The sequence below is a fragment of the Diceros bicornis genome, chromosome 36 (genome assembly GCF_020826845.1).
Source record: "Diceros bicornis minor isolate mBicDic1 chromosome 36, mDicBic1.mat.cur, whole genome shotgun sequence".
NCBI lineage: Eukaryota > Metazoa > Chordata > Mammalia > Perissodactyla > Rhinocerotidae > Diceros > Diceros bicornis.
Genome location: NC_080775.1, coordinates 14489795 through 14504564, shown reverse-complemented (window position 1 = coordinate 14504564; position 14770 = coordinate 14489795). Strand labels below are relative to the sequence as shown.

Below are 14770 nucleotides of genomic sequence, written 5' to 3'. Positions count from 1 at the left end.
TGCAAGAGCGTCTGATGGTTTTTGTTTAATGATTGGGAAAGCACTTTGGAAAAATTCAGAAATAAAAAGGGAGCATTGTCCACCAGGCGGCAGACTTGTGCAGTAAATGTCTGCAGAGTCACCGAACTGATAAATCAGCCTCAACTAGGACGAGTACAAAGTTGCCCCAAATCTGCTTGTATAGACACCTGGGTACAGGAGAGGAAGGTTTCTCTCTCGGGATTGTTCAATTCGGTCCAGTCACAAATACTGGATGCTACAGCACTTCTGAACATCGTGCTCACGGAGGACTCGGAATTAATGGGAGACAAAAAAGAGGAAATCCTCAGAAGTAAACATCACAGATTCCCTAAGTGGAGGTGGTGATGCATTCGGAGGCAGCCACATTTAGGGTCAAGGTGCTGACAGCGTCAGCCTGCCTGCCGACCTGGATGGTGTATGTTGTTCCAGAACCCCAGCTGTCTCTTCTCAGGATCAGTACTGGAGCTTGGTCATGCAGATGACCCAGAGATGGCTTTTCTGAAGTTTATATAGGAGACCAGATAGCGTGACAAGACGGCCTGTCTCCCTGTCATCATCAAAAATAATATTCACATAAATTGATATTTAGCGTTTATTAAAACAATTCACATATGTTATCGTGTTGGAGCCTCATGAGAAGGGTAGAGCTGGAATCGTTAGCTTTACTGAGGGAAGGAACTGATGTCAGAGAGGTTAGGCTCTTACTCAAAGACAGAAGACCGGACATGGCTGAACAGGCGGTGTGACCTGTTCCACCGAGTTGTAAATATGTCAAGATCGTGGGAGGCCCTGCAGCAGAGTGCCTGTGATCAGGGGTTTAGAGCGGGTGTCCCACAGACTCGGTTCCCTTCCCAGCTCTGCCTCTTCGTAAATGCAATAAGTGCAGCCTCCTTCTATGATGTCTCCACGCTTAATTTTCCTCTTTGGTTGAGCCAGGATATTAAAAGACTCTATTCCCCACCTTCTTGGGAAGATTAGGGGAGATAAAGCGTGGATGCGGTTAGCGCTGCGCCTGGCACATCATTAGCTCCTGTTGAGGTAGATCTGCTCATTTGGATTCAGACCCGAGTTGTTCATCTTGGCTGCAGTTTTCCTTGTGCCACCCACGCTGCCCTCTGGCACTTGGGAGGCCTCGAAGAGCCCAGGAGCCATGCCAGAACCTGTGGATAACGCTGATCCTTGAGGCTTCAGTTGACCCAGCAGAGGTTTAACATCAGCTCCTTCCTTTTTTCTTGGGGAACGATTCCTACCATGTACTAGAATCTCAGTGTTCAGATCAAATAAGCTGTTTATTCCTGCTTCCCCCAAGTCCTTATTGCATTCACTTTTAAAGCATCACTATTTATTTTTATCAAAGTAATATACGACATAGTTTACAAGTCACATGGTTCGTACTGTGGAAAAGAGCCCACCCCCCCAAGTCCCACCGCTTTCAACAATTTTAGCTGTTTCTTCTGGTATTTGCCCTGTATTTCCACATAATTGGCACAGGGTGTTAGTCCTTGATTGATGCATTTAGATTTGTTGAGTTCCTGTTAAGATAGGCCAGGACTGAGGTCTCCCATACAACCACCCCACTTTCCCATCTTCCCAATATGGCGAGAGCGCAAATCTGGGCAAAAGCCACAGCCGCCAGCGTTACATTATTATGACTAATCCGAGTAGCGTCCTATGGTTGTGGTTCCATTTTTTAGACAACTAGTTGTTTTACCTAAAGGTAATAATTGCCTTGCTGTTACTTGTTTGGTTTCTGTGTACCCTTCGGTGTTTTCCAAAAGCTCCTACAGATTGTCTACCAACATTAATTTCCATATGCATCAGGTAATGCTCAATTTCCCTCTTTGGTTTGGTTTTTGTTGTTGTGTCTCTGCTGTTTTTCCTGAGACCTCCTTTTGGAGCCTGCCATCGTCTTGCTCCAGTCTACACTGGGCCTCATTCGCAGCCCCCACCCCAGCACTCCCCTTCCGCATCACATCTTCCCTTCACCCGGCTCTGGAGTGGGTCCTCTGTTTCCTGGATCCTGAGTCTTCTTGGGTTGTTTTACGCCATTGTTTCACTGGAGAGCATCCTCCAGTAGTCCAGAGAAAGCGTACGTATATGAGAAGTAAAATATTTGGGTCCTTGCATATCTGGAAGAGTCTTTATTCTACCTTCATATCTGGTTAATAGTTTGACTGGATATGGAAATATAAAATGAAGATTTCTCTTAGAATATCAAAGGTGTTGCTTCAGAATCTTCACAAGCTGGTCTGGAGAAGTCTGCTGCCCTGTACATTATATGTGAACCCCCCTGCCCCCACCTCCACTACCAGTGGGATCTTCTAGGATCTCCTCTTTATTCCTCTTCATCTGAAATTTCAGGATGGTGTGCCCTGATGTGAGTCTTTGTAAATCCATTGTGTTGCGTAATCGATGGGCACTGTTAGTCTGGAGATTCGGATTCTTCAGGTCTGGGAGGGATTTTTTTGTATTATTTCTTGGATAATGTCTTCTCCTCTCTTTTCTCTGTGTTCTCCTTCTGGAACTCCTGTTAATCAGATGCTGGGCATGGCTTCCTGCTTTGATATCTCATCTCTTCTATCTTCCTTCTCTGTCTTCCCATTCTCCTTCCCAAGAGATTTCATCAATATTATCTTTAATCCCTTCTATTGACATTTTGACCTTTGCTATCATGTTTTTAATTTCTAAGAGTTCCTTCATATTATCTGATTTTTCTTTATATGTATATTATCCTACTGTTGTCTTACGAACCTAATGTCCTCTTACCGCCCCAAGAATATTATCATGCATATTCTGTTTCTTTCCAGTTCTTTTTTTTTTTTTTTTGCTGTTTATTTATTTTGGTCTCTGTCTTTCATGTAGGGCTTTCCTCAATTGTCTGTTGATCCTAGTCCATCCATCCATATTTAAGAGTGAGGCACTTAAAAGCTAATTGAGGGGCCGGCCCAGTGGCGCAAGTGGTTAAGTGCGCGCGCTTAGCTGCAGTGGCCCGGGGTTCGCCGGTTCGGATCCCGGGCGCGCACCGATGCACTGCTTGGCAAGCCGTGTTGTGGCGGCGTCCCATATAAAGTGGAGGAAGATGGGCACGGATGTTAGCCCAGGGCCAGTCTTCCTCAGCAAAGAGGAGGATTGGCAGATGTTAGCTCAGGGATGATCTCCTCACAAAAACAACAACAACAACAACAAAAAAGCTAATTGATACTCTGAGGGCCCAGATGGGGATGGTCCTCTGGTGGATTTCCCTGTGGAGTGAACCTGTGGCAAGCTGGTTCTTTCAGTGGGAACCCCACATATCAGTGTTTGGGTATCTTTTCTCTGTGGCCCTTCATTCTCTCTAGAGGAGAGTCTTCCTCCTTCCTGCCTGGGGCATATCCTTCCACTTTCTAGGGTCTGGGGAGAGAATGGCCTCTATTCTAGATGTAGACTTCTTTTTAATCCCTGCACTTTGAGTCCACCTCATCCCAGCTTCCTGTTCATCTTCTCCAAAGAACAAACCTCTTATCTGTTCAACAGCAGAAGAGTGAGGAAAGGGTTTTTGTTCTGTTTTGTTATTTTTTTGCAACTACGAATATCACCTTCCTACCTTCCACTCTTTCTTCTCCAGGAGACAGAAAGCATGACCATGGTGGATTTCTCTCTCATGTCCTCCTATTTTCTACAAAACAAGCAGAAAAATATAGTCATAATGTATCCAAGTTGAAAAAAGTTAGTGGTCCTGAGAGAGCAGGGCTGTAATTGTCTACTTTAAGCGGAGCAGGAGCAAGTATAGAATGGAGGGGTGACTGACACCCCAGATGGCCACATCTCCAACAGCATTTCTGATGTGTTTTAACTCACTCAGGTGACAGATGGGTGATGGCAAGGAAATTTATGACCAGGGAATGGATAAAACTCATTTGGAAATGTGTCTAGTCACATGGAAACTCCCACGGGAGTCCGCCTTGGATGTTGTATGTTCCCTGGGAAGCAACACAAGAAAGAAACCTCCTGCCCAGCGTTTCCATCAGTCTTCTCCCTCTTTAGATGTGGCTTCCTACACCTACTCAGGCGGCCCATCCATCAGCCCCACAGGAGCAGTGGACTTGTCACACTGGACAGGAGCGACTGGGTGGACGTGGATCTAATCTCAACTCTTTCCCCACCTTGAGGCTGCAGGATTGAATCCTTTCTGCTCAGAGTTCCCCGCTGACAAAATGAAATTGCCATCCAAAGTTAGTCACCACAATCATTTTTGAAAGCTTTGCAAACAAGTGCTAGGTCATAAAATGTCAGCGTCTGTTTAGTTTTTTAAAAGAAGGATCCCCATAGCTTGTCTATGTGAAAGTTATAAGGGAAATAAAGAAATCTGAGATCCAGCCCCTAATATTCTTCACATACATGTAAAATTGGCTCCCATACTGACCTTCTGTTTCTATTCGGGTCTTCATAGTTGAGTAATTAGAGACTTATATGTTTTAAATTGAGTGAAGTGAGGGACTCGTGAAAATGACTAGCTACTCTGTTATGAATCTCACGTTTGGACTGTGTAACTTTGTCCAGACTGGAAGGGGTTGACCATCTATTCTTTAAGTATATTCATCACATTTAAATTATGCTTCATGTCTACATGTAATCTCATCCAACTATGATAAGGAAAGAAACAGGACTCGTGGTTGCCATCTGAAGATGGATTGAAATGTGCCTCTTTGGGTTGGAGGAAAAGTTGGCGCAGGCGTTTTTCTGAGTGGATTTTTATGATGACCTTCCATGACCTATCCCTCTATTTGGCACATAGCCAGTCCTCAGTAAATTGTTTTTAATTGATTGCTTTCCAAGGGAGCAAGGACTCACATATTTCCTGGGAAATTACCACGTTTTGTGCCTCCATGTACCCCCTGAAAGCAGATCATGCCAGGAAAGAAAAAGCTTAAAATTCCTGTTTTATGTGTGCTAAGGGGTCTTGCTCAAACTTTTGAGATGTCCACAGTGATCTGGGAGCTTCACATATTATTGGAATTTCAGTAATTATCCTTGGGCCACATTTGCCACTTAGGTCTAAATACCATCACTCTTGTTGAAATTGAAATGTGGTCTTTATCCAAGACCTTCAAAGAGCTTTGCCAGTGAGCAGATGATATCATCTTGTCTGAAGCTGAGAAAAACAAAGACCAGAATCAAGTCCCCCAGGACAATGGAACCGACATAAATATTAGTCTCAGACTTGCAGAATCCTAGTCCTTATCTCTTAGTTTGATTATCACAGGTGTAGTGTGTGTGCTCATGTGACAAAGAGTGGAAGGAAAGAAGGACAGAGAGGGACTTTCATTTTCTACCCTCTAGAAACAAAATTGCATCATCTTATCATCTTGGCGGTGCCTGTGACCTCTAAAAGAGATTCCTCAGGATCACGAATGCAGTAGATGGCAGGAGCAACCCCTGTGCCACAAAATGAGAGGGGTGGTCCAGTATGAATGGCGTGCACCCCGGTAGGTCACTAGACAAACTTGAAGTGACTTTACTGATGAAAAACTGGCAAAGGGCTAGGAAGGAGGAATTGTGCAAGATCACATCCGTCTTACCCTGCACCACAGCCCCTGTTTGCCAAGGTCAGCTTCCTGTAGTCATCATGAGTTGTGCAATGAGCTGAGGCAGTTATACAGCCACGGGGAGGCTCAATGTGGCATCAGGACCCGCTTGGATGATATACACGGTGACTGACACACACACACACACACACACACACACACACACACACACACAATGCTGCCTGCCTCTTTAAAAAAATATATTGTGCTGGGGCAGGCCCGGTAGTGTAGTGGTTAAGTTCGCACTCTCTGCTTCGGCAGCCCGGGGTTCACGGGTTCGGATCCCAGGCGCGGACATACACACTGCTCATCAGACCATGCTGTGACAGGCGTCCTACATATAAAGTAGAGGAAGATGGGCACAGATGTTAGCCCAGGGCTGATCTTCCTCAGCAAAAAGAGGAGGATTGGCAACGAATGTTAGCTCAGGGCTAGTCCTCCTCACCCCCCCAAAAAAAAAAAAATATATATATATATATATAAAATACATATATATCTCACTAAAGATTCCTAAAAATGCTAAAAAAATGCTGAAGAACAGAGGCAAAACTGTGGAGTGCAGATTATCTATAAACCAATGAGTGAAAATAAGTAACACAGACATGATGTTTGTAGTGTGTCTTAGAGTTTCCAAATCACCTCTCCGTTTCCTCAGTAAAATAATTGAAAAAGAAATTGTTATCCCTGTTCTACTGATGAGGAAAATGATGCTCAAGGCGGTCCAGTGATTTATTCAGTGTCCCAGAGGTATTGGGAGGTTGGAACTAGAACCTGGACCTTTTAGGTGGGAGTAGAAATGATCTTAAGGAGGATGGCAAGAAACTATAATCTTTAGACATTTTGTGGGTGAAAGGAAAGGTGGTAAGGGTGGGTGAGGATTCATTAGGAAGACCCTCGGGCCAGCCCTGCAAGTCGTTCTGAGTGGACTTTACAAAGGTCATCCTCACTGAAATCTTCTCAGCCTCCCATGTGGTTGTTCATCATATTTTCTGTTATAATCATCTCATTAATCTTACATGAAAGGTGGAATTTCTGTCATTCCTGATCATGGAGGAATGCTTTTCATTAAGATTCTTGATTGAGTGGGAAGATCACCAGCAAGTCCCTCAGAGCAGAAGGCTCATGGAGACATCCTCTGGCTCCCAGGACTTTTGGAGAATGTCCATAACCCCTACCACTTGGGGTTCTCGTGGGGATGTTTGTTTGGAAGACTCGGAGACCCTCAGATGGGAATCTTTCTGAGAATATTGTTAGCCATTATGCTGCTGATAAATGACCTCAAGCCTCTTCCTTCAGCTACTTAATCACCTGGGATAAAACAGTGCTGAGTGGGAGGAAGTGGGGCCATCCTCCTCAGCCCTGCTCTGAACATGCATACACACACAGCAGATAGTCACATCTTGTCTTTCCATACCATTTTTCAAAAGATCAAAGAAAGTGGCACATATTTTTCTGTATTAAATGAAACAGATGCCCAGATTAAACCCCAAATGACCACGACAACTACAAGACATCACATTCCCTCCTACCAGCAACCTCTCTTACCAGTGATCTCAAGATAAAATTATTACATGTCCAGCAGACCACCAGACCTAGATTCCCAGGCAAGATTCTAGCTCAGCAAACAACTCTGCAGACACCCGTCCTCAAATGGCTCTAAGAGCATTGGGGTCACAGAGAAATGTCACACCGCCAGCATCTGGGTAGTGCCAGATGGGAAACGCCCAAAGATCCTCCCTGAAGGGTCTTCTGCTTCCCACCTCCTTTCCTAGTTTGTCCTCAGTCGAGAGAAATCTCAGAGCCGCAGGAGAGTATGGAATCTTTGCACACACTCTTTGTGGTCTCGTTCAGTTTATTTTCTCTGCTTGAGCAGAAACACAAGAAAGAAGCCACCTTTGGGTTGCCAGAGAATCAGATGAGGAAAAGGTGGAGGCGTCTTTTCAGTGTTATAGGGCAGCATGTGTCTGAGAGGAGGATCCCTAGAAACATCTATTCCCTCCTCTGCACGGGGAACTCAGCTCTCAGGTTTTGAGGTACAATGGGAAATGTGTGGCATGGACAGAAAGTCTAGACCTCTGTTCCATTGCGGTGGAATTTTAAAAATAAAGTCACCTGGAGGCCCAGGTATAAAAGGGGAAAGTATTATGAACAGGAGACATCAGATGGGAATCAGGGCGAGACTGCAAGGTAGGATCGTATTTTCACAATTAGGAATGTGTCTTCCCAGCATTCCCAGCGTGGTTCGTATACACACCGTTCAGATCTCTGTACTGAGTCCCCTGAGGACGGACAACAAGATGAATCTTGAACTCAATCAATATAAAATAGAAACAGTGAGAGATGATAAGGCAGCTTTCTTTTACATCAGATTTTGCAAGTGTGTGGGCTGCCTGGGCCACTACATTCTTTAATCCTTTTCCCTCTTACTGGCCACATTTTGGCTCACACTGGTTTTAATACCGCCAGTGGAAGATGGTCAAGGTCAGAGAAGGTGAAAACTCACCCCCAGTTAAGATGCTAGTTCCCACTTACCCTGAAGACAAATATGGTGAGAACTTGGATAAATCAGGTTAGATGTTTAATTGCATGTTTTGGTAGCTTTACTCTGAATAATAGTAGCTTACAGTTAATATTTGCCACCAGATCATCCAAAGGTGTCTTCTGGAACTGTATAATAGACTGTGTAAAATAAAATATAATATAAAAAGACCCCCTTTGCCTTCCCCACCCCTGCTCCCTACCACAGGTATAGACATTTTCATTTAGCAGATGAGTCTAATAATAAACTAAAAACTATGTTTGCACTTAAAAGGGTTGCTCCTGATGGTTGGTTTTGAGTTGCACATTGGATAAGCCTCCTGGGATGTTAAATATTAGCCCACCGTTGCCCATTACTGCATCATAGGTGTAAATGTTTCACAGAAGAGCGTGCATACCAATACACTAACAAGTACACACGAGCGACTTCAGGAAGCGGATTGGTCGGAATGGAGACGAACATAGAGTAGAAATGATCCATTGTGGAAACTCTGGACGGTGCTTCTGTTAAATCATTTGTGCCCTGTTAAATGATTTACCTTCTGATGGGACCTGGCAATCCTAAACAGCAGTTCCAAGCATTCCTCCACATCCCAGCACTGATAGTCCATATCAATTACAGTGGCCATGAAGCTCTTTCAGCTGGTTAAGCATAAAGAATGATTGTCCCCAATTCTTTCATATGCTCTCGTTAGTTCTCTTAGCTCACGCTTCTGAGGTGGTTCTGTAGCAAATATTATTATCCATCTCTGAAATTCCTAAGACCGAAAGAGCAGGAATGATCTCCCTCCCTCAAAAGATATAGGCTTGCTTGAGTGCATTGTTTTGAATTACAGCGGCCAGTTCTGGACCACAGAAAAATAATTAGGAAATCCATGACTCAGAGTTCGGTTTATTAATTCAAGTGAAAAGTGACTCTTGTTTTAGCTAGCTTCGATGATAGATGTGGTCCTGAGAACACGTTGGCCGAGACTGCGTCCTAATTGATTTGGAAGAATGCATGGCCCCAGGGAGGTCACATGCTGGACAAGAGGTTGGGGGGTTGTTTCCCACCCCATCACTGCCACTCAGGCCTTGTGACTCATGGTTTGAGATTTCTGTTCTCTATAAAAGCAGGGGCCTGGGCTAGCAGGTGTCTAAGTCTGTCCTAGCTCTAAGTTTCCGTGCTCCAGTCCCTCACTATAGGATCCATTGATATCAGGGAGAGAAAAGAAAGGTGGACATTTCTACATAAGGTTGACAACAGAAGTGCGGCATCAGTTAATTTGGTTATTATTCTTGCATGCTAATAGACTCTAGGTTTCCCTTTGTCTTTAAGATCTGAATATATGTAACAGTGCAGTGTTGTGCACTTAAAATTTGTAAAGAGGGTATATCTCATGTTAAGTGTTTTTACCACAAACACACACACATACACACACACACACACACACACAAAGGGACACAGAAAAGTGTTGGAGATGATGGATATGTTTATTACCTTGAATGTGGTGATGGAATCTCAGGTGTATGCATATGTCCAAACGCATCAAGTTGTATATATTAAACGTGCAGTTTTTTGTGTATCAATTATATCTCAATGAGGCTGTTTAGAAAAGAGATATGAACTATATATATCTTGAAAATATATCTATTAGATTTTTTCCAAGAACCAAGGAGAGGTGTCCTCTTAAGGCCATGTCCATAGATCACAATTAAATAATTGAAAGAACTAATAGGACAGAAGCTTTTTTTTTTTTTTTGTGGTGAGGAAGATTAGCCCTGAGCTAACATCCATTGCCAATCCTCCTCTTTTTGCTGAGGAAGATTGGTCCTGGGCTAACATCCGTTGCCATCTTCCTCTACTTTATATGTGGGACGCCTACCACAGCATGGCTTGATAAGCAGTGCATAGGTCCACACCCAGGATCTGAAACTGTGAACCCCAGGCTGCCAAAGCGGAGCACACGAACCTAACTACTACACCACCGGGCTGGCCCAAGGACAGAAACATTTTTAAACTTGGCCTCTATAACAGTGCTGACCAAGAGAACTTTCTGCAATAATAGAAATAAATGCTCTGTATGTGCTCTGACACCATGGTAGCCAACAGCTACCCTGCACTATTGAGTGCATGAAAGAAATGTGGCTAGTGCAACTAAGGAACTGTATTTTAAATTTTATTTAATTTGAATTTAAAGAGTTTCAATCCCGTTATAACGTTTCCTTCGATAAAGCCTTACTTTTGGTTCTGAAGTAGAGTTTACCAAAAAAAAAAAAAAAAAAAACGCAATTGGTTATCAAGTAACCTTACTCCATTGATTAATCAGATTAGCAGATTTGTAAAAATCTCCAGACTGGTCCACTCCTTCATATCTCATCAAGAGTTCAAGATGAGGCCTTCGCGATGACTTTGTAGGCCCAGGACCACTGGGTCCATTCTGACTAAGACCCGTAAAAAGAGAGTCAGGGAGCATTTGGGACCAAGTAATTCAAAGAAATTGCCTCGAGGACCAGAGATATTCTATGAGTGTTTGAGATTCTGGGCAACTCCTCAGGAAAGGAAAACCAGGCCTCTTTTTAGGGACGTGTCATAGAGTAGTCGTTGTTAAAGTATCAAACTTACCTTCCTTGTTGGCTTTTCCTTCAGGAGCTGATTGATGTGGACAGCGAGGTGGTGTTCGAATTAGCCTCCTATATCTTACAGGTAAGTTGTTCTCCCCTCACCTGTGTATCCCAGGGCCGTACACAGAAGAAAGAGGAATAAGACGTGGCATGCACGGCCAGCTGCCATATCCACTAGCTCGATGTCTTCTTAATTATTTTTAGCCACAAGCAGGAAAGAGTTCTTATGAACACTACATCATGGCAGTAAATAGGAGCCTCTGGTATTCCAAAATTTTAAGATAACATCTCTCTGCAAAGGAAAATTGTGTGCATAATCTGAGCCTGGGGGATACTGAGATCATCCAGTGGCCCCATTTTCTTCAGGTGTGGCACCCTCCCCCGCTCTGGAGAAAGCCAAGTAAACAGCAAGAATTAATTGCCAAGAGGACACTTCATGCCCCCTGGACAGACAAGGAAAAGACCTTTAGCTTATGTGAAAAAGAGGTATTACTGAATATTAGCAACAATGGCAATATTAGTATCACTGGCGAAATGAATTGAAATGATGTCATTAGTTTATTCCTTTAACAAGATAACAACTACTATGTTCAAGGCATTATGCTAGATTCATTAAAGGTTCCGTGGTCCCTGCCTCCAAGAGTCTTTAGTATAATCAGGAAATAGCCCACAATACAAGACAGAACAAAAAGTAACGCAAGACAGACAGTTCTACCCAGACACATATTCAGATTCAGAATCTTTAAACTAGAGAAAGTTAGACCAGGACCTAGAGGTGGAAGCTTGCATTTTGTCATTTCGAATCACTTTCTTTGTGTAGAACTTTCTAAAGTTTAATTTAGTGTCTCACATTCAAGTGGCAAATGCACGCGTCCTTTCTTAATTTTATTCTTGTAGCAGACAGGATGATGGCAGTTGTAAGCTGAACTTATTCAGTAAAGGAGTTGTCATGACTCTAGAATGTATTTTAAAGTCTGTCACACTGGATTGGAATGTTTCACTGATGTTGAATTTTTTCTTCTACAGGAGGCAAAGGGAGATTTTTCTAGGTGAGTTTACAAAAGTTTTTTTGCTTAAAAGTGTATTCTGGGGGCCGGCCCGGTGGCGCAAGCGGTTAAGTGCACGTGCTCCGCTGCAGCGGCCCGGGGTTCGCCGGTTCGGATCCCGGGCCCACACCGACGCACCGCTTGTCAAACCATGCTGTGGCGGCGTCCCATATAAAGTGGAGGAAGACGAGCACAGATGTTAGCCCAGGGCCAGTCTTCCTCAGCAAATAAAAAAAAAGAGGAGGATTGGCAGATGTTAGCACAGGGCTGATCTCACACACACAAAAAAAGTGTATTCTGTTGCATCTCTATTAAAAGAAACTCTTCTGTCTATCCTTTGTAAGCAATTTATTAGTGTTATATATTGATGATGAGACCCAACCCTTAACTTGTCAACTGAAACAGGTACTTTGGGTGGAGGAAATATAATAATACCAAGGAGGATATTCTACTGAATAAAAAGCCTAGAGGTTACTAAAAGGCTGAGATCAGAACCCAGTGTCACACATGGCCATTGTATTGAGGTTTGTCAGATTGCCCAAGTGTCTCTGTGGAGCCTTGAATCACCATGATGGTGTGAATATGGCCACAGATAACCCTGGCAGTCCTAACACGATGTGGACATCTTCTTTCCTCTCTGTTTTAGTCCCTGACCCTCAAAGGGCAAAACACTATTCCATAGGGAGATTTCTTTTGTGCAAGTGTTACAATATAGATATCCCACGTCAGCTTTCCTTCCTTCTCGGGATACTGCATTGGAAAGAACATAAAGAGACTTATCCACTGGGAATCCTGTGCACGGTCTTAGTAACCCTGTAGAACTGCAGACTTCAATCTTTTCATTCGTTTGTTTAAGCATGCCCGTTGACCAGCATGGCTGAATTGTCTCACAGTGTCTCAGGGTTATTACTGGAGGCTTCACAGAGTGGCAGGGTGGTAGCCATCCACCAATAGGACTGTCGCTCAAAGACAGATGTTACACCTGGGATTCTGTTTTATTGAACCCCTCAAGGAAGGTCCAGGATAGCCCGTTCTTTAGAATCAAGTCTAGAGGCAAAAAGACCAAACAACACGTTGTACAAGAAAACAGAGCATGAGGGCATAGGATTTTTGCCCATTGATAGGAAATTAGCAAAATTAGTAATAAAGGGGGCCAGCCCGGTGGCATAGCGGTTAAGTTCATGCAGTCTGCTTCGGCGGCCCGGGGTCCACGGGTTCGGATCCCGGGCGTGGAACTAGACACTGCTTATCCAGGCTGTGCTGTGGTGGCATCCCGTGTAAAGTAGAGGAAGATGGGCGCGGATGTTAGCCCCAGGCCAATATTCCTCAGCAAAAAGAGGAGGATGGGCAACGGATGTTAGCTCAGGGCCAGTCTTTCTCACACACACAAAAAAATTGGTAATAAAAAGAAACACAAATCATACCTCTATTCCATGAAGGAAGGTGTATGTTTTCTCATGCTTTGGGGGTCTGAGCTGTGAATGCAACATAAACTACAGCTTGGTGATCCACCTGTACTTGTCTAGCTTGGTTAAGTTCACACATTGACTGTTTTTCAGGTCTTAGCTGATTTTTTTTGTTCTCCCTGTGCATTTCTAAGGCTTTCTAACAAAGACTGAGGTATGTGTTTTCAATCAGCTATCTCAGCAAAAGCAAAAAATTATTTTACAATCTAAAACAAGGGTCAGCAAACATTTTCTATAAAAGGCCAGACATCAAATGTCTTGGGTTTTGCAGGCCATACAGTCTCTGTTGCAATTACTCAACTCTCGCTTTCTAAGTGCAAAAGCTTCCATAGGCAATAGATAGATGAATGAGCGTGGCAGTGTTCCAATAAAACTTTATTTATAGACTCGGAAATGTGAATTTTGTATTAAGTTTCCTGTATTGTGAAATATTTTTTTTCTTTTGATTTTTTTTCCAACCATTTAAAAATGTAAAAGCCTTTCCTAGCTCACAGGCCGTACAAAACAAGCAGTGGGCTAGATCTGGCCAATGGATTGTAGTTAGCTGACTCCTGATTCTAAACTGTAGTGCCTTCAGCTCAGTTTGAATATTTGCCTAAGGAGACCTCCAGGCCCCTCTTATTTAGGTTTCCCAAGTTCTTGCTGTAAAGCAGAAGTAGTCAAATTTTTTTTGACTAAAGGCTTTGTTACAGAGGCTTAGCAGGAAACCTCGAACATTGCAGGTGGCCAGTAACTGACTATTCACTGAATTTGTTGAATGAAACGTTTTCAGGTTATAGACACTATACTTTCTCCCATTTTTTCTTTGTTACTTTTTTGTGCCTTTCATTTGGTATTGGAATTTGGCGGTTTTGATAAATGCAGATTCATATCTACTTACAAAGATTTCTGGAGTCCCATGAAAAATGGTTTAACAACCACAGAGCCCATGGATTCCACTGTCTGGTCTGCTTACTCTGAAGATCCATTTTCCTCCCACTTCTTTCACCAGCTATGACCTCTGCTGTAAATATTATTTATTTTTGAGAGTAGCCTGACAGGATGGAATGTGAACTGTAGACGGCATAAGCTGGCCCCGCAATCATGGGAACGTGCGGCCACAGGGCTTGCCAGGGAGGAGGAAGTGCAGGTCTGGCCTCCCAGTAATTCATGGCCCCCTAATGAGCTTGTGGAATGCCAGCTTGTTGGCTTCAGAGAAACAAAGCATCCTGGTTTAGCTTCATTTGTCAAAGCGCTGCCTCCCAGTTTGTTTGTATCAGCAGCTGTCTGGGGAGAGAAATAGCTCTCGGCGGGGAAGAGGTCAGACACCTTATCCGAAAGGTTGGTTTATCTCCCAGCATAAAACTTACATCACGGAAGGTGGAGGTGATCTGTTATGTGGGATTCCTTAATAAACCCCAGTTGTCTGTAGCGGGCCCATGGTTAGTAAAACTCTCTTCAGAGGTCCAGGGAGAATAGTATGCTTGAGTGGCCTGGAGTTTGGGAAGAAGAGAAGTAGTTCTAAATTCCTTATTTGTGCCTCTTCCTATCT

General features: G+C 43.6%; 1 protein-coding gene across 3 annotated transcripts in view; it reads left to right on the top strand.

Moving 5' to 3' along the window:
- The window catches only part of FRMD4A (FERM domain containing 4A), a 216649-nt gene that overhangs the window by 92578 nt on the left and 109301 nt on the right, over positions 1-14770 (top strand). For all 3 annotated transcript variants that reach the window (XM_058532438.1, XM_058532437.1, XM_058532439.1), the window contains 2 exons: positions 10753-10809; positions 11754-11776. In XM_058532438.1, the coding sequence (XP_058388421.1) occupies positions 10753-10809; positions 11754-11776 (80 nt within the window). The remainder of the gene's footprint in view (positions 1-10752; positions 10810-11753; positions 11777-14770) is intronic.